General features: G+C 37.7%; 1 protein-coding gene across 1 annotated transcript in view; it reads left to right on the top strand.

Moving 5' to 3' along the window:
* Positions 1 to 18,847, top strand: part of ABHD3 (abhydrolase domain containing 3, phospholipase) — a 38,383-nt gene that overhangs the window by 9,558 nt on the left and 9,978 nt on the right. Inside the window, exons 4-5 of the mRNA XM_060613425.2 lie at positions 5,224 to 5,269; positions 18,247 to 18,359. Coding sequence (XP_060469408.1) covers positions 5,224 to 5,269; positions 18,247 to 18,359 — 159 coding nt within the window. The remainder of the gene's footprint in view (positions 1 to 5,223; positions 5,270 to 18,246; positions 18,360 to 18,847) is intronic.

Below are 18,847 nucleotides of genomic sequence, written 5' to 3'. Positions count from 1 at the left end.
ATTACTATGTGGTAATCAGGAGTTGGGTATGTAATACAGTCAATATATTCCTGTTAATTATCATGTTTGATTTCTGATGCGTTACATTCTAGAAAAAGATACATGAGTTACATTCATCTGTTCTAATATCTTTATGACATTAGTGAGGTCAGAAATGTTTAAGTGTTACCATTTTTTAAAAATAACGTGTATTGGGGTGCCTGGGTGGCTCAGTTGGTTAGGCGACCGACTTCGGCTCAGGTCATGATCTCGCAGTTTGTGAGTTCGAGCCCCGCATCAGGCTCTGTGCTGACAGCTTAGAGCCTGGAGCCTGCTTTGGATTCTGTGTCTCCCTTGCTCTCTGCCCCTCCCCTGCTCATGCTCTGTGTCTCTCTGTCTCTCAATAATAAACATTAAAAAAAAATTTTTTTAAAATAAATAATGTGTATTATGCTATTGGATATAATGTTGTATAAATGTAAATTAGGTTAAGATAGTTGATAGTGTTATTCAGATTCTTTATATCTTTCCTAACTTTTTTTTGATTGATAGAAGGATGTTGAAATCAACTATGATTATGGATTTTCTATTTCTCCCATTTAATTGTCATTTTTGCTTCATGTATTTGGAAGCTGTGTTATTAGTCATAGATATATTTATGGTTGTTAGTCTTCCTATGAATTAATTCTTTCACCATTATGCAATGTCTTTCTTTATCTCTGGTTGTGATGTCTATCTGATATTACTGTAGCTACACTAGCCTTCTTAAACTTACCATGTACATTTTTTTTTCAAACTTCAACTTTCAAAGTATCTGTATCTTTATATTTAAAGTATATTGCTTGTAGATAGCATATAGTTGGGCCTCGCCTTTTTCGTCCAGTCTGATAATTTCTTGATTTTAATAGGATTTTTCGTCCATTTACATTTAATGTAATTATTGATATGGTGGATATAGGTTTACCATTATAGTCTTTGCTTTCTGGTTTTTTGTTGTTTGTTGTTCCTTTATTTTCCTAGCATTTCTCTTTCTTTTTTTGAGACTCTGTGTTTTTTGTCTTATTATCAAACTTGGAAAAAGCTTGGCCATTATTTCTTCAAATATTTTTCTGCCCCATTCTCTCTCTCATCTTCTTCTGGACCCACAGTTACATACATGTGTGTTAGATCTTTTGATAATGTACCACAAATCACCAATGTTCTATTCATTTTTTTGAATCTTTATTTCTCTTTCATCTTTATGTTAGAACTGTAATTTACAAATCAAGTGAATTTGTTATTTCATATACTATATTTTTCTGACCTAGAATTTCCATTTTTAATAGGTTTTATTTCTCTGCTGAGATTTCCTATTTTTTTTTACTCATTACAAGCTTATTTTCCTTTTATGTCCTTGAGCATAGTTATAATAGCTGCTTTAAATCACATCTACTGATTCTAACATGTGGACCATCTCAGGGTCAGTTACATTGATTATCTTATCTCTTGAGTATTGGCCATGTTTTCTTGTTTGCTTCCTGATCTAGTAATTTTGGCTTGTGTTGTAGACAGTTTGAATAATCCATTGTAGAGACTCTGGATTCTGTTATATTTTTCCAAATAGTACTGATTTTTGTTTGTTTGTTTGTTTGTCTTATCAGGCAGACAGTTTGTCTCAACTCAAACTTCAAAGTGTCTCCTCTATGGTAGAAGTAGCTGAAATCTCTGTTCGGTTTTCTAGCCTTAATTTGATTGCTTGGAGTCTCACATATGTATAAAGGCTTAGCAGAGCTTTGGACCCAGTTTTTACCCAGAATTTAGGACTCTCCCTCATTTGTGAGACTTTCTCCTCATTTTCTAACTGCTATAGTTGCACCAAAGTCTGTTTTCTGGTTTCTCAAGCCCATGAAATAGCATTTCTATCTGACTTTCATCCATCATTGAATAATAGAAACTGGTGCATCCCCTCGGGCAAAAAGCTGTTAAAAAAAAAGAAAAGAAAAGAAAAAGAAACTCATCCAATGCCATTTTTTTCTTACAAGTGTCAACTCTCATTTAGTTTCTACCTGCTTTGGTTGTTTTCCATTGCCTTTATAATTTATCAAGACTTCATAGATATTATTCTTTGGAAGGATTGGCCTAATAGGATCTACTCTGACATGTTTGGAAGCAGAACCTTCCTGTCATCTTTTCTTTAACTGGTATTCAGAACTCTATACCTATTTTGGTCTTAACCTATTTTTTCCATCCTTACTTTCTATCGTTATACTCTACATAGCCATGTTTCTGATAAGATGATATATTTTCTCATCCCTTAGAAAATTTCATACATTTCTACCTTATATCTTTGCTCCCCCTGCCCCCTCCAACCCATATTATATCTCATACTTTCCTTCTTCTGAAATCTTTATCATTTTCCAAGTTTCATCATACTATTTATAGGTCTTTTCCATGAATTCTTTCCTGATCAATTTTGTCCAACCTGATCTCACAAAGCTTTATTATTTACACCATTCATTGGATATTGAACTGTATACTGCCTTATGTTATCACTTTTATTGTAGTCACTCAACTGAAAACATGATGTATTTCTTTTCAACCTAACTACAGTATACCTCTCTTTGAGGCTAGGAACCTTATATTTATATTTGACTTTTCTCCTATAAGTTCTAACTCAATCTTTAGTTCCGTAAATGGTCTATTTAATAAATTTTTGAGTGAATGAATCATTCCAATATTAATATTTTTGTAAAGTACCTGGCATATAATAAATAATGTTTATCTGTTATTATTATCTGAAATCAGCATAGTAATCTTGAATGTTCCTCCTACTCCACCCTCCAACTATTATTTCTGTTCTTATACTTAGAGACTTACATAATCCTAGAACTGGAAAATATTTAAGGTGATCTGGTAAAATCCCTTTATTCTGGAAGATCACTGGGCTTGAGCAGATTCAAGGCTATCTGGTCCATCTTACTGTAACAGTGGTTTTCAATCATGGGGGCTTTAGACAACTTCTCCTATTATTTGGTCCAAAATGTCCATAGCACTAAAGGTTGGGAAATCCTGTGCTATAGGTAGCTCTCTACCCTTTATTTAACCTTCTTTAAAGAAGACTCACCTTCTTTCCTAATTAATGTGTTTTAGTGTCACAGAAGGTTAATACCAAATGCATTCTCTATTTGATATTTATTTATATTTTCCCTATTTTGAGAAGAACATTTAAATAGCTAAAATACATAGGAAAAATAAGTTTTACAGAACAATTTTCCTCATATGCATAACCTTTAAAATTGTTTGGGAGAATTTGTAAAAATTATTTGGAAAGAGCCATTACAAAGATAACAGAAGCTTATCAAAGTCTTAGGAATAGTAGTTGTTTCACAACCAGCTCTTTTAGCTTCATGTGTAAAGTGTTCCCTGATAACTGTCAGGGCAGAAAAGGAGATTAGATGAAAGAAACTGGTTACTTGTCACCAACTGGAATGGGATAAAGGACAGAACAGCAGCCATCATTCTGCCTTTCTCTGTAGCTGCTTTGCTCCCTCATTCTTCCTTATCTTTCTGCCCAATTTCCAAGGCTTAGAAGTATATACAGTGATGACTGCTACTTATTGAACATTGTCAGGAACAAAGGCCTATGGAGAGGTCAGTACATTTCCTCCTCTAGCAAGAGATACCAGAGCTGTGATCCACTTTTGAAAGTTGCCTGAAGGAAAGTACAAATATCCCAGTCTGAGTTTGGAAGAAAATCCCAGATGTATACACTGCTTTTTCATGATTTTGCAGATCATCGTTTTCTTTGCCCTTACCAGTTCTATTCCCTTCTCTCAGTGGCAGTCACATGATGACATCTTGCCCGAGAAGCCATTTTTATCCTTATTTAGTGCTTGCTTTCTAAAAGTAGTTCTTTTCTGGATGACTAGGAGCTTCAAAGTTCAAGATCACAATTAACTTTAGCCCTGATTCTTGTGTAACCTAGGTGCTTATGCAAGTAAGTGCATGTGGCTAACTTAAATTTTGCTTATGTCCAGTCTGCATTGCCATTCTTTCTAGTGAGAAAAGATTAAGGCCACACTGATCCTACTCCAACTTTTCTGCATGTTTTCAAAGTATATTTAAGATCATTCTTTAGTCAATAAAATGTAATATATCCAGCTGTATCTCAAGTCAGATTTCTGAGATTTTAAACACTTCCTTTTTTTCAATTGGGCCTAACCCATACACTGATCAGCAACACACTGAAAGAAGGGAATTAGAACCTTAAATGGCCTTGATTGATTGGATAAGTAAACAGACAACACCAAAATGAATTTTAATCAAATGAATGTAGATTCACTTACTCAAAGAGAATCCTTGCAGACCCGAGTCAGGATTTTGTTTGAGGATGGCAAAAAATACATATCTGGTGTTATGGTTGACTTAAAGTTAAATGAGAATTAAACATTTTAAATACAAAATGGCTTTTTAAAGCTACCACGGCACCACAACTACCATTGCTACTAATAGCTAACTTTCCTTGTGTACTTACAGTGAGCCAACACTGCTCTAAACCCTTAACATATGATCATTGACCCGGGAGAGACAAACAAGATCATAGGAAACACAGTTTGCCTTTCCTCCTCTAAGTCCACTGAACACCAAGCAGTAGCGTTGTGGGGGCCCTTCCTACCAGCTCAGGTGCCAGGTTCCTTGCAGCTCTACCTGTGGTCATGTTTTCACCTCAGGTAAAATTCCAGTCTCTGTGTTTGCTGAGCCTTGAGGGAAAAATAACTATTCCTGCCTTTCTTTTCTTTTCTTTTTTTTTTTTTTAACTAGCTATTTCTTAGAATAGGAATAGATACTTCATTAATGTTACAAAGAGAATAGGTAGAGGACTTTTTTTTTTTTTTTTTTTTTTTTTTTTAGTTTGAGGCAAAAACATTTAAATTTGATTTGTATCTAGAATTGTTTTAATAACATGTATTGAAAACCTACACATAGGTATAGGAAGAAGTTGTAAAAATTCTGCTTTTGGTAGGAAAATTTAACATCACTTCAATATACAATTTCCTGATTTGAACTCACATATTGAACTTAGAGAAGTGGAGTATATTTTAGTGCATTTAAATAAAATTGTCAAACATTCTCTTGTCTTTGGAACAGATTTTTAAACATCTTTTAGTACCCTAAAACAGTGCCACTGAGATTATTTTAATATGTATTATATTGTGAGCAAGAATTGTGTGTAAAAATAATAAACATTACTTTCCTGGTTTTTAGATGTGTGGTTTTTAACAACAGAGGAGTGGCAGGGGAGAATCTCTTGGTAAGTAAACTTAAATTAATGACAACAGCTTAATTTTTAAAAGAATGATTTATAGGTTCATAATGAAAAGCACATTCTTTTTTATTTAAAATAACTGTGCATACAAGTTCATTGTGGAAAAATACAGATAAACAACAACAACAAAAAAATGAAATTTACAAGACTCATAATTATACAACCAGGGGAATCCCCTTGGTCTATGTATATTCAGATTTTATATCATAAGTAAAATATATGTAATATATTTCTATTTTAATAGAAATTAAGGTTATATTTTATAACTTTTATAGTTACTATATTTTAAAATCAATAGGTATTTACATTAGTTTTAATGGAAAACACATTTTCTTTAAAAATTAACTGTTAAAAATTAACAAATTAACCAGCACAGTGATGCTTTTTTTTTCACTTAGAAATTTACTTTTGTCATGAAATGGATTGATGGTATGTTATATGCCTGTTTGCCAGTCAAAGTTCACATAGAAGAAATATTATTTAAATCTTTTTATTTAATCAGCCCTTTTTCCCTCTAGCCCCTAAAGTTTTTGTTAGAGGTTCTTCCACCTCTTAGAAAATCATCATTCAATCTGATGTTAAACCTGTGAGTTGGAGTGAGAACTCATATTCACTGAAATTTTTTTGAAGGTTTTCAACTGTCAATCCCTTACCACTCCAACAGGTCAAAGACAATTCTACCAAAACTGAAAGAAGCCTTTTTTGTGTGTATTTTGAGTCACTAATAGCGAATGATATTAAGACTATAAATAATTAAGTCATGCTGGAAAGAAATATAATCATGTCACTAATGTCAGTACTTTATGAGAACTTGGGGAAAAAAGGTCTCTTGCACTTTGCTTTACGAAGACTTGGGTCCTGGAGGGAATCAAGATCAATATGATTTCAAAAACTAAAATTATAAAATGTTTACATTCTTACTCAAGCACCTCATAGTAAATAGTTTGATGTGAAGATTCACATTTCCTCACTTAGTCCAGCCCTCTAGAAATCTTGTGGACAAATGACAGATGTTCTAAAGGGAAAGATTTGAATTTGTCTCTGTGGCCCTGGACTAACAAAATCATTTTTGAGCCGCTCTTGTCTGCTGTGTATCTATCCTTCTGGGTGTTTTCAGGGTACAAAAATGGGGAAGACATGGTCTGAGGCTCTTAATGAGATAATGTACTGCAAAGTGAAGTCCATTAGGTCCCATAAAGTGAGGAACAAAGATCTGTTCATTCAGCAAAGCTGTGTTGTATGCCTGCTAAATTAGATACTGGACAAGGCAATAAGGTGAGGAATGTACTTGTTTTTAGATGCAACCTTAACCCTTAGGAGCTTTCACTTAAGTTGCAGGAGAGAGTTCAGATACTTGAAAATATATGCAATACAGTGCTAAGTGTAATTGTAAGAAGACATATAAAAATTGTAGAGTGTACAGAGAAGATGTAACTAAGTGCTTGGGGGAGGTGAGAGAACATCAGAGCGGAGGTAAGTTTGAGTTGTATCTTGAAGGCTGTAGTACTAAACCAAGAGGGAATAGAGAAACTTTTTCAGCATAAAGAGCAAAGTATTTAAGAGCATGGAACAGCAAGTACTTACTGGTGGAGGGATAATGATCATGATGATTTTATCAAATGTTTATTGAGTCCTTAGAATATATCAGTTATGTCTTTTTGTGCTTAATGTTCAGCAGTAGTAACAACGCAATGATTTGGGTAAGCATCGCCATCATCACTGCCACTGATGAAGATGAAGAAAGTGAGACACAAATAGGTTAAGAATTTGCCTAGCCAAGAAATTCAGAACCAGGATTCAGACCCATGTAGTCTGACTGTGTGCTTATATTCTTGAATATTATGCTATGCTCCCTCTCATTTAAGAAGTGGCAGGGATTCTTCTAGAGGGGGAGGGCCAGATTTTGAAGAGTCATGTGTAGAATCCCAAGGAACCTGGTATTGAATCATTGACATTTAACATTTTTTCCAGCTTTATTGAGGTATAATTGACATATAAAATAATCTGATTATGTCCATGTTTCAGAGAGAGAACCATAGCAGCAATGTGTAGAAAAGAGATGGGAAGGAGTATGGAGGCTGGGAGGCCAGTTGGAAAGCAGTTACTATAGATTTACCTAGAGTTTAAAAACAGAGATAGGAGGGAGGAAGAGGAGAGAATGAGAATGAAGGGTATTCATGGGGCAGAAAGAATAATATTAATTAATTGCAGAAAGCAAAGAAAAGAGAGTCAAGGTTGACATTTCTAGCTTGGCTGCCGGTAAAAGACTCTTATGTTTGCTGAAATGGGAAACGGGAATTTATGAGATTTTTGGTGTAATAATAAAATAATTCAGTTTCAGATGTTTATGGTGCTTTGAGATCATCCAGGTGGAAATTTCTAGTAAACAGTTGGATATACTAGACAGGACCTCAGGAGAGATGTACAGCCTACAGAAAGAAAGGGATTGCCAGTGCACGAAGGGAAGCTGGAGCTCATAGTGGTTGAGATTGCTTCAGGATAATTTGAACAGCAAAAGGAGGAGGAGATGTATGGATAGAATCTTAGAACACAACAAATAGGAAGAAAGAGAGAAAAGGAAGAGGAAGAAACTTGAAAAAACTTCTATCCTTACCATTTAAAGTTATTTGGAAATTTACTTTGAAAGAATGCAGCAACCCAGTAACCTTTAGCCATAACATTAATTGGTTTTTTGAAAACTCTCCAGAAACACCTCGAGTTCTTAGAAAGGGATAGGATATAGAGAAACATTTTTCAAATTTTGTTTTATCAAACTTTTATTTTATTTTAAAGAATTTAGAATTCTAAGTGAGAGGGTAAGAGTAGCTTGGTCTCTAGAGTCTCATACAGAATACTAGGTTGAATTCTGATCAAATAGTACCTCCAGCAAATATTTGTATCACAAAGGCTAATGTAATCTAATTTTAGAAAGAATAAAGGGGCGCCTGGGTGGCTCAGTCAGTTAAATGTGCTACTCCAGATTTTGGCTCAGGTCATGATATCAGGGTTGTGAGTTCAAGCCCCAGGACCCTCCTCAGCGCTTGCGCGTGCGCACGTGCACTCTCTCAAAGTAAATAAACTAAAAAAAAAAAAAAGAATAAAGATGTAAAATAACCAAAATACAGCTACAATTATATGCTTTAAAACAACTGCTTTAAAAAAAAGAAATTTAAGGGGCGCGCCTGGGTGCCTGAGTTGGTTAAGTATCCGACTTCAGCTCAGGTCATGATCTCACAATCTGTGAGTTCGAGCCCTGCGTTAGGGCTCCGTGCTGACAGCTCAGACCCTGGAGCCTGCTTCTGATTCTGTGTCTCCCACTCTCTCTGCCCCTCCCCCACTCGTGCTCTGTCTCGCTCTCAAAAATGAATAAATGTTAAAAAAAATTTAAATATTAAAAAAAAAGAAATTCAAGGGAGTAAATTAATTATAATTTAATATATACCTTTTGTACCCTAATGGATCACAAAAACAAGATGCCAATATTGATTATTAGAGCTAGCTTTATTTAGATCAAGGGATCTAAATAAGATCCCTTGATAATCCTTATTTCTGCCTTAGATCTATGAGCAATTTCTGTTTCAGACTAGAGGAACTCTGTGTATACTTACACCTCACCTTGTTCCAGAAAGGATTTAATGTAGCTCAGACCCAGAGTAAGTAAGAACTTCCTATAGGCATAAAAAAGAACAAAAGATGAATCAGCAAAGATCAAACAGGCACTGTCTCTAACTGAAATTAGCCCAAAAGAGCTAGCAAAGGTGAAATGGAATTTAGAGTAAGCAGTTCTGCCAGGAGTGGAAGAAAGGCAAGAGGAAAAGTTTGCCGAAATATGTTGGTGATATACTTAGAATTCATAGGGATTACTATGACTCCTCCAGAGGAGAATGAGAAAGAAATTTTCCACTACCATGTTGTCCTCATTTCTAATTACACATTGTAGGGTTCTAGAAAAGGCAAAAGCCTTGCTCACTAGGAAATGACAAGCCTGCACATTGTCCTCCCTGGGGCTGCTGGCTATAGAAGACAGAGAGTCCTAGTCTCAGTAGATTGTGATTCAGATATTCCTGCAGGGTTCTTGGAGCCCCTGAAGTAGATAGTACCTTTTCTTGCTCTTTGCAGATGGATTTTCAAGGATAAGAATCCAGGAATCCAAGTTGTCCACAAACTCCCTAGTATTTGTAATTACTTTATGAAATATTATGTTTCCATTTTAGTTTAGGAATGATAATTTACAAAGCCAAAATTGAGTTTGTTGAAAGCTATATAGTGGCCCCATTTTTTGCTTTATGGGTCATACAGACTTCTGTGTCTCTAGGCACAATAGGAAAACAGCCACCTTGGAAAATAGTCTGGTACTTTCTCAAAAAGTTAAACATAGAATTACCATATGATGCAGCAATTCCACTCCTATGTATATAACCAAGAGAAATGAAAATATATGTTCACATAGTAACTTGTACGTGAATATTTATAGCAGCATTATTCATGTTAACCAAAATGTAGAAAGAACCCAGATGCCCGTCGCTGGACAAATGGGTAAGGCAAATGTGGTATATCCATATCACTAGATATTGGTCAGCATTGAAAAAAGAATGAAGTACTTATACATGCTGTAACATGGATGAACCTTGAGAACATTACGCAAAGTGAAAGGAGCTTGTCACACAAAATCACATGTTGTATATCCCATTTATATAAAATATTAAGAATAGGCAAATCAGTAGAGACACAGTATATTAGTGGTTGCCTAGAGCTGGGGGAGGGAAGGTGACTGCTAATGGTAGAGGGTTTCTTTTTGGGGTGATAAACATGTTCTGAAATTGTGATGGTATTTGAACAGCTCTGAATATACTAAAACCCATGAATTGTACTATTTATTTATTTAGTTTATTTAAGTAATCTCTATACCTAATGTGGGGCTCGAATGTATGACCCTGAGGTCAAGAGCTGCACGCTCTTCCACTCTTCCAGCCAACCAGTCAGGAAGCCCCTACATTTTAAGTAGGTGAATTGTATTGCATGTGAATCTTGTCTCATAAAGCTTGAAAAAAGCCTTTGGGCACTTTCCAGTTCAAGTTAAAGCTCACTCTGCAGGTAAGGAAGAGCCAATGGCGGGGAGCAGAAGCTGGAAGATACTTTAAAGCAGGTTCTGCTCAAAGTGTAGTTTTGTGGATGAATTCCATTTCTCAAATGTTCTGATACCAGCCCCTGACAAGACAAGGGACTGCGACAGAATGTAAACCACCTTCAGTTCCAAACACACTGCGGAAGTGAGCCGATTTTTTTTTTCCTCCTAGCAATACTCTTGGTGAGAGAAGCAGTGTGCTTATTTTACATTCTGACACCAGCACTTATCTCATCCCGGCCTGGCACTTTGAGCAGCTTTGCTTCAGAGATCCTCTAATCCTGAAAAGCTCATTTTTAAAATGAGCACACCTCTGGAAAAGTGGGGTGACAGGCCTGAGGTCATAAAACTGATTAGTGGTCTCAGGGCAGGAACTCAGGCTGTTTGTTGGAAGTCTTTGCCTCTCAGCACTGACTTTAAGTCAAGTCAGCCTGAAAATCTGAGGTTAGAGATAAAAGGAGTTTTCAACGAGAGGGTTCCTACCTCAACATCAGATAATGGGTGGTTTATTAAGGGCTCAGATCTAGAGAAATCTGCTCTTGTTTCCTACTGAGCTTTGCCACCTTTGCTTTTCATGGAGGCTAATGGGATGGGAGGGATGTAAGGCTCTCTCCCCTCCTGAGCCCTGTTTTCTGAAGGAGGCATTCAGAAGGGAGTAAGGACCTTCCTATGGTCTGATGGAGGAGGAACATATAGGGCAGGGCTGGTTAGGACACAGTTCAGTTGTCAGACTCATACCTTCAGACTCTGCCTTTCCTGTACTCAGTACCTTCCTGCTAAACTCCATTGTGTCCCATCCAAGTCTGCTCTTTCCTAAATGCTCCAAAAATAACCTCTCTCTCCATCCTCCACCCCAGTCAGAACAAGAAGACTCATCTCAGCCAGATGTGGGATGAATGCGTTGAATCCTTTAGAATTTTTTCCTCACGTTGATAGGTCCAATTCAGCAATACCAACTGTTGTAAGTGGTAGGTACACAAAGGATTGTACAATTCTCTGTAGTTAAACAATTTTTCAAATAAAGAAAAATAATGTTTAACTAGGTGGCTCAGTTGGTTGAGCATCTGACACTTGAGTTTGGCTCAGGTCATGATCCCAGAGTCATGGGATCCAGCCCCAAGTTAGGCTCCATGCTCAGCATAGAGCCTGCTTAAGATTCTCTCTCTCTCTCTGGGCGCCTGGGTGGCTCAGTCGGTTAAGCATCCTACTTCGGCTCAGGTCATGATCTCATCGTTCGTGAGTTCAAGTTCCACATCGAGCTCTGTACTGACAACTCAGAGCCTGGAGCCAGCTTCAGATTCTGTCTCCTTCTCTCTCTGCCCCTCCCCTGCTCACACTCTGTCTCTGTCTCAAAAATAAATAAACATTAAAAAAATTTTTTAAAAAAAGATTCTCTCTCTCTCTCTCCCCTGCTCACATGCGTGCTCTCTCTCTCAAAAAAAAAAAAAAAAAAAAAAGTTTAAATAGTTAAAGAATTTCTAGGAATAATAACAGTAATTTAATAGCCACCATTTATTGAATGCTTAATATGTGCCAGGTGATCCTATAAGATATGCGATGTTTGACAGCACTTCCCTGTGCACTGCAAAGAATCCCCGTAGCACTAGATTTCCTTCTTCCCAAGTCGCTCTAGATCATTTTATCATTCTTGTCACTGCAGCCTCCTCCTCTCTTGGCTCAGCTCTCACCCTATTTCTTTATTTTTCTGCTCTCACCCTTTTTCTTTATTCTCCTGCTCTTTGCAGTTGGTTCTCAGCCCTGGCTGCACATTAGAGTCCTCTGGGAAGCCTTAAGAAACTACTGATCCCTGGACCCCATCCTCCCCTCCAAGATTCTGATTCATTTGGTCTGGGGTGGAGTCCAAGTGTCTGTGATTTGTCTTAACATTCCCCAATGAGTCTAAAGTACAGGCAGGACTGCAAACTGCTGGACGGTGGCAGCAAACCCAGACAGGGCAGGGCGGGCATGGGTCTTGCTTCTTAGGAGTTTGGACCGAAGGTAACTCCTGTCCACCTGGCTGATCTGCTTTAAGCCACTATCAAAACTGTGGTCATTTATTGGTGTAACTGTGTAGCATGACTGCATATGCATGTAGCCATGTAGAACATTAGTGGGAATGTGGCACGTAGGCTATCTTGACCTCAGAGGTGGCCAGGAGATTTCCTGGAGCCCTTTGTTTTGTGGCGAGTTATTTCAAGAAAGGATCCAAGCCCAGGCACTTTTAGACACTTGGTCATTTTATATGTCTATCAGTGACTAGGTAAAGTGACTATTCATTAAAGTGCTGGTTTGATTTATGTACGCATACTGTTGTTTTCTCTGACTCCTTACTTAACAAATGCATCTTCCAAAAATAAAATCAATTTTCCTAACGACAATTTTAGCAAATGACTAGGTACTCATCCCAGGGTGGATGGAATGAAAACAAAACAGCAGCAACAACAAAAACATGCTGCAGAGATCAGTTAAGAAGCATGATTAGAAGCACCTGGGTGGCTCAGTCAGTTAGGTGTCTGACTCTTGGTATCAGCTCGGGTCTTGATCTCAGGGTTGTGAGTTCAAGCCCCACATTGGGCTCTGCACTGGGTGCAGAGCCTAGTTTAAAAAAAAAAAAAAAAAAAAAAAAACATGATTAGTACTCTTATGGAAGGATTATTTCTTCTGGGGGCCTACATGCATATAAGAGTTACAGAGTTCCTTTAAGCAACATCTTGTCCGATATTTTAGTACAGGAGAGGAAATACTTGAGAGAGGAAGGCTGTGAAATGAAGTATTCTAAGCTCCTGATTATTATCAGACATTACAATAAATAAAAGTGGAATTAAAATGATTTTTTTTTCCTACTTTTAGCAAGTATTACTATCAAACTCCACTCATTGGGCCAGAAACCCTGTGGTTTGAGCAAAAGACTTGCCCCCATGTAGCACGCTACCTACACTTATGAGCTCATTGCCCAGCCAAAAGTGAAATGGTTTTTTAAAAGACATTTAAATATCTGTCTCAGTTTTCATTTTACTAGACGGAAAACTAAAGTCTCAGCTGGCCAGCTCAGTATTGGATGTGTGGCAGCTCCAGCACTGAGGAAAGGGTCCTGGGTTATGGCTTCTACTGCAGATTAGCAAATTAATCTCCTCCCAGAATAGCTAGGGAGAGTCAGGCTACCTGATTAACAGGGTGAATTTTAATTCGTTTCTAGACCAGAAAAAAAAACCCATTTTTAAATGAAATTTGTATTTTAAAACAAATGACTTCTAAACCAGGACAGGAAAATTCTCCTGCAGGTTAGGGAGAACTCAGTTGTCTATTTTTTGGAAGTTGATTAAGGATAGATTATATGTAGTCCATAGATAAATACAAAATATATGCTTTATTCTTTTCCCATCTGTTACGTGTGAATAATTAAGAATTCATTTTACTTCATTATTCTCTTTAATGACTTGTTAAAACTAACCTCTAAAAGCCATTAAACAAATTACTATTGTTTCTCTGTGATCATACCAGCAGTTGAAAAATCTTGGTTTGTAATTATTTCAAGTTATTACAACTTATAAAATATTTATGCCTGAACATCTGCTGGAAGGTTATCTATAGATTTTCTTCACTTTTCCAGAAAACCTTTCACATCCACATGTGAAAGGAGTTTTCACCATCCAGCTGAATCCTGTGAGGTCTCCCTTAATCCCTTTTCTCATTAGATATGGCTTACTTTACCTCTGTTCTGGAAGCATGGAAAAAGACAGGAATTACTGCAATAGGATTAGTTGCTGGTTGCATTAGTAGCCCTAGCAACTGAGAATTAACTAACGTTTTGTCTAAAAAGCCGCTAGTTATATTTTTAGACCTGAAGGAAATGTCTGCCAGCCCTGCCGATTCAATGTATTGGCCCCCTTAGTGTCTTTGCTATGTACCCTGGATGAATCTTTTCTTTAGTGAGACTCAAGTCCTGTGACAAAAGAAGGGAAATGATAATTCCAATTGGAACCATCAAGTAGCAAAAGGTCTTGTGATATAACCACATAGTTTTGCATATCAGAAGTTACTCATCAGGTCTTTTCATTTTTCAGTCCTGTGTATTTCAGTTCGGTTTGGACAAGTATTTTCTTGACTGTCAGAGATAGAGGCGAGTAAGATAGTAATAGTACGGACCAGGAGCAGACTGGCTGAGACAATTAGGGGTAGAATTGGGAACGGCTGTGAGGTCATTGGAGACCAGGGGCCGAGTCTTTCCTTTTCTCTGACATTTAATCAACTCATGATTTCATGCCTTGACAGTGAAGGACACTTGGCAGATGAAGTTCATGCAGGTAGTAAGGATAATATGAGGCCAGCAACAAGACAATAGTGGTGTCTCACTGACCTGAATTTGTACCTGTGAAGAAATAGGAAAAAACAGAGCTGGAAAAGCAGCTTGACATATTGTGGAGGGCCTTGAACACATGGCAGAAGAATTTGTCCTTCAGTCAGTCATCAGTGGAAAGCTAATGAAGAATTTTAAGCAAAAATACTGTCATGATTAGAGCTAGAAATGCGCTTTAGGAAGATTAATCCATCAGTGAGTGGGATATATGATAATGGATGGTTATGAGGAAAGACTGGGAGTTAACTAGTGAAGAGGTTACTGCGGCAGTTCCAGTGAGAGGTGGAAAGTCCTGGCAGCCAAGACAGCAGGTACCATACCTTTGTCACATCCTCACCTTTATGGCACTTAACCATTCCCATGCACGGCTACCTGATGGCTTCTACCTGAAAGCACTCACATCTCTTTGACTGGGGCCTCTCTAGCTACTGGAGCCTGCTGGACTGTACTCCGGGCCAACCAGGAGTTAACAGCCTCCAGGAGCAGCCTTCAACCAGTGGCTGAAGGGAACTAGTGGATCCCAGCTATCTCACCACTCATTTGGATAATTTTGAACCACATTCACACAGTCTGCCAAAGTGCCTCAGAGGATTGGGTCCCTGTTGCCCACAGCCACAAATTGTTTGGTCACATATGCTTTATTGACTTCCTACCTTCCCTGACACACTTCACTCCTCTACTGGTGCTCCCTGCTACCACCTTCCAAATAAATTGCTTGCACTCACATCTTGTTTCAGGGGTCTTCTAAGGGAATCTAATATACCAGGCCTTTAGTAGAGTGGAAAGAAGGGGTTTCTGGCATTTCCTGCAAAAGACACTGAGGAGGAAGAAACTAGAGGATTTGGCAGTTTACTGGCTATAAGATTAAGGGAGAGGGAGAAGGCATTGCCACCGACAGTTTTAACTAGGAAAATATAGGTGTCATTTATTTTTAAAATGGGAAGTTAGGGGGCACCTGGGTAGCTCAGTTGGTTAAGTGTCCAACTTTTGATTTCAGCTCAAGTCGTGATCTCACAGTTATGGGATCAAGCCCCACATTGGGCTCTGCACTGAGCATGGAGCTTGCTTAAATTTCTCCCTCTCTCTCCCTCACCTTCTTCCTCTCTCTCCCTCTTCCTGTCCTCTACTCAAGCACAGTCACACTTTCTCTCTAAAAAAAAAAAAAAAAAAAAAAAATGTTAAGGGGCGCCTGGATGGCTGAGTAGGTTAAGCGTCTGACTTCAGCTCAGGTCATGATCTCGTGGTCCGTGGGTTCGAGCTCTGCAGGAATAGACTCATATGTAATAAAAATACCAAGGAAGGATTTCTTCACCTAAATTCTTGTGACAAATTGTGCAGTCACTATGAATGAGCATGGTAGTAGATATTATTCCATTTAGATTTTACAAATGCATTTAAATCAAAATATTTTTTAAAGTATCTCATCTTAGGGGTGCTTGGGTGGCTCAGTCGGTTAAGCGCCTGACTTTGGCTTAGGTCATGATCTCATGGTCTGTGACTTCAAGCCCTGCATTGGGCTCTGTACTGACAGCTCAGAGCCTGGAACCTGCTTCAGATTCTGTGTCTCCCTCTCTCTCTCTCTGGCCCTTCCCTGCTCGTGTACTGTCTCTCTCAAAAATAAATACATGTTACAAAGAATTTTTTTTTACATAAATAAATAAAGTATTTCAGCTTAGCTGATATATTTATGATTTACATAAATAAATAAAGTATCTCGATTAGCTGATAAGGTATACCAGGAGTCATTTAACTTCTCTCAACTCAGTTTCCTGTATAAAATAGACATAATAAGGGAACTTTCTCAGGGTTTTGTTTTGTTTTGTTTTTTAAATAATTTTTTAATGTTTATTTTTGAGAGAGAAAGAGAGAGCACAAGCGGGCGAGGGGCAGAGAGCGAGGGAGACACAGAATCTGAAGCAGGCTCCAGGCTCTGAGCTGTCAGCACAGAGCTTGACGCAGGGCTCAAACCCACAAACTGTGAGATCATGACCTGAACTGAAATCAGAAGCCTAACTGACTGAGCCACCCACGTTCCCCTTCCTCAGGGTTTTGTAGACACAAATTTAATTATTTAATAATTGTTCACCATTGTAAATCTTGTTAGGTTAACTCTCTTGTTTGGAGAGTTTCATATTTGCAGACCTCAGAAAGATGATAGTAGGCAATGTGTAGTGTTTTAGGCTTGAGATTAGTTGGAGGAATCATTAAAAACTGTGGCTTTCTCAGGCTTCTCATTAACAATTGAATGCTGAGCGAACATAGCCTTCCTATTCCGATCATGGTTTATTGGAATAGTAGAGTCAGGATGGTACAGGTAACTGTTTTTATTAAAGCAATGTTACCAGATTCCTCTCCATGTTATTCAATTTCTAGTTATTTGGTCTCACATATACACACACATATTCATATACACATTCTCATTTATTCTACAGAGAGGACTGCCCTCTCCTCCCACAGCTCAGACAAAGCATTTGTGAAGCTTTCCTGCCGGAAACAGAGCCCTTATTGATGAAGTTCACATGAAAAACATTTGTTTCAATGCATCATGTATTGAGGCATAATCACCTTTACATAATATAACATTTTAAGTGTTCGTTGCAGTGTAGTGCAGCTGGTGCTATATGGATATATTATTGTAAAACAACATATTTAATAAATCCAACTGGACATTCCTTTATCGAGAGTGAAGGCAGTGCCAGAAAACCACACTCACTCACTGGTAGACAACACTCAGGATAAAGAAAGCAGTTCCCGAGGCACCTGGGTAGCTCAGTTGGTTAAGCACCCGACTTCAGTCATGATCTCGCGATTCGTGAGTTTGAACCCCACGTCGGGCTCTGTGCTGACAGCTCAGAGCCTGGAGCCTGCTTCAGCTCTCTGTCTCCCTCTTTCTCTACCCCTTCCCTGCTCATGCTCTGTCTCTCTGTCTCTCAAAAGTAAATAAACATTGAAAACAAATGTAAAAAAAAAAAAAAAAAACAGTCCCCCAGTTAGAAAGCAGCCACAATTAAAAATTTTCGTGGCATTATTGTAAAGTCTCTTTTGTTTGCTTGTTTTTTTAATTAATCAATTACTTTGGTTTTGTCAGGCATAATTTTTTTTTTTTTTTTCAAAATAAAAGTGTAACTTTTCACTGTTTCTTTCTAAATTGATCCTGTTCTTGTTAAATAGGAGACACATTTGAGTTTGGTACTGTGTATTCTATTTAAGGTATTTGTATCAGTCTTGCCCTATTTTTGTCAAGCCTTCCTTGCATGACCAAAGTCTTCTGGTCAGTGCCAACTCAGATCGTGTTGACTTTGTATGGAATATGTGTGAACTGCAAGATATGAATATGATAAATTATTATTTTTCATAGTATGTGCAAACAAAGGTTATTTTCTCATGCTTATGTCTTCTTGATCTTTTTACATTTCTGCATTATGCAAATCATTAGCCTCATAATTTTAAATTTTGTGCTTTACCTGTCTCTGCTTACAGACACCAAGGACTTACTGTTGTGCTAACACTGAAGACTTGGAGACAGTTATTCACCACGTGCACAGTCTGTACCCTTCTGCTCCTTTCCTGGCAGCAGGGGTTTCAATGGGAGGGTAAGGTTTTTCCTTTCTAAAATGTCTGACAGGGGTGGCTCATTTGGTTAAGCTCCAACTTTTGGTTTCAGCTCAGGTCATGATCTCAGTTTCACGAGTTCAAACCCCATGCCAAGCTCTGTGCTGAGACCATGAAGCCTGCTTGGGATTCTCTCTCCCTCGCTCTCTCTCCCTCCCCCACTTGTACTCACTCTGCCTCTCTCAAAATAAATAAAATTTAAAAAAATGTTTTTAATAAAATAAAATGAGAGAGAAGTGGACTTACAGACTGCTTCTTTCAGAACTCTATAAACTACATAGGCATTTTAAAATAAATGTTTGATTATTTTTGTCTTATTTCACCATGTATGGTTGAATGAATGAAGTAATTAATTCAGGTGACTTTTAATTTTTCCTTGGCAACCAGTTTCTGTGGTGAAAAGGATACAAGTATCTCCTTGGGATACTAGGATTTTGTGAGCCTGAAGGCTTATTGGAATCCCATGATG

Source organism: Panthera onca, chromosome D3, assembly GCF_046562875.1.
Source record: "Panthera onca isolate mPanOnc1 chromosome D3, mPanOnc1 haplotype 2, whole genome shotgun sequence".
NCBI classification, from domain to species: Eukaryota; Metazoa; Chordata; class Mammalia; order Carnivora; family Felidae; genus Panthera; species Panthera onca.
This window is presented reverse-complemented; position numbering and strand designations above follow the sequence as displayed.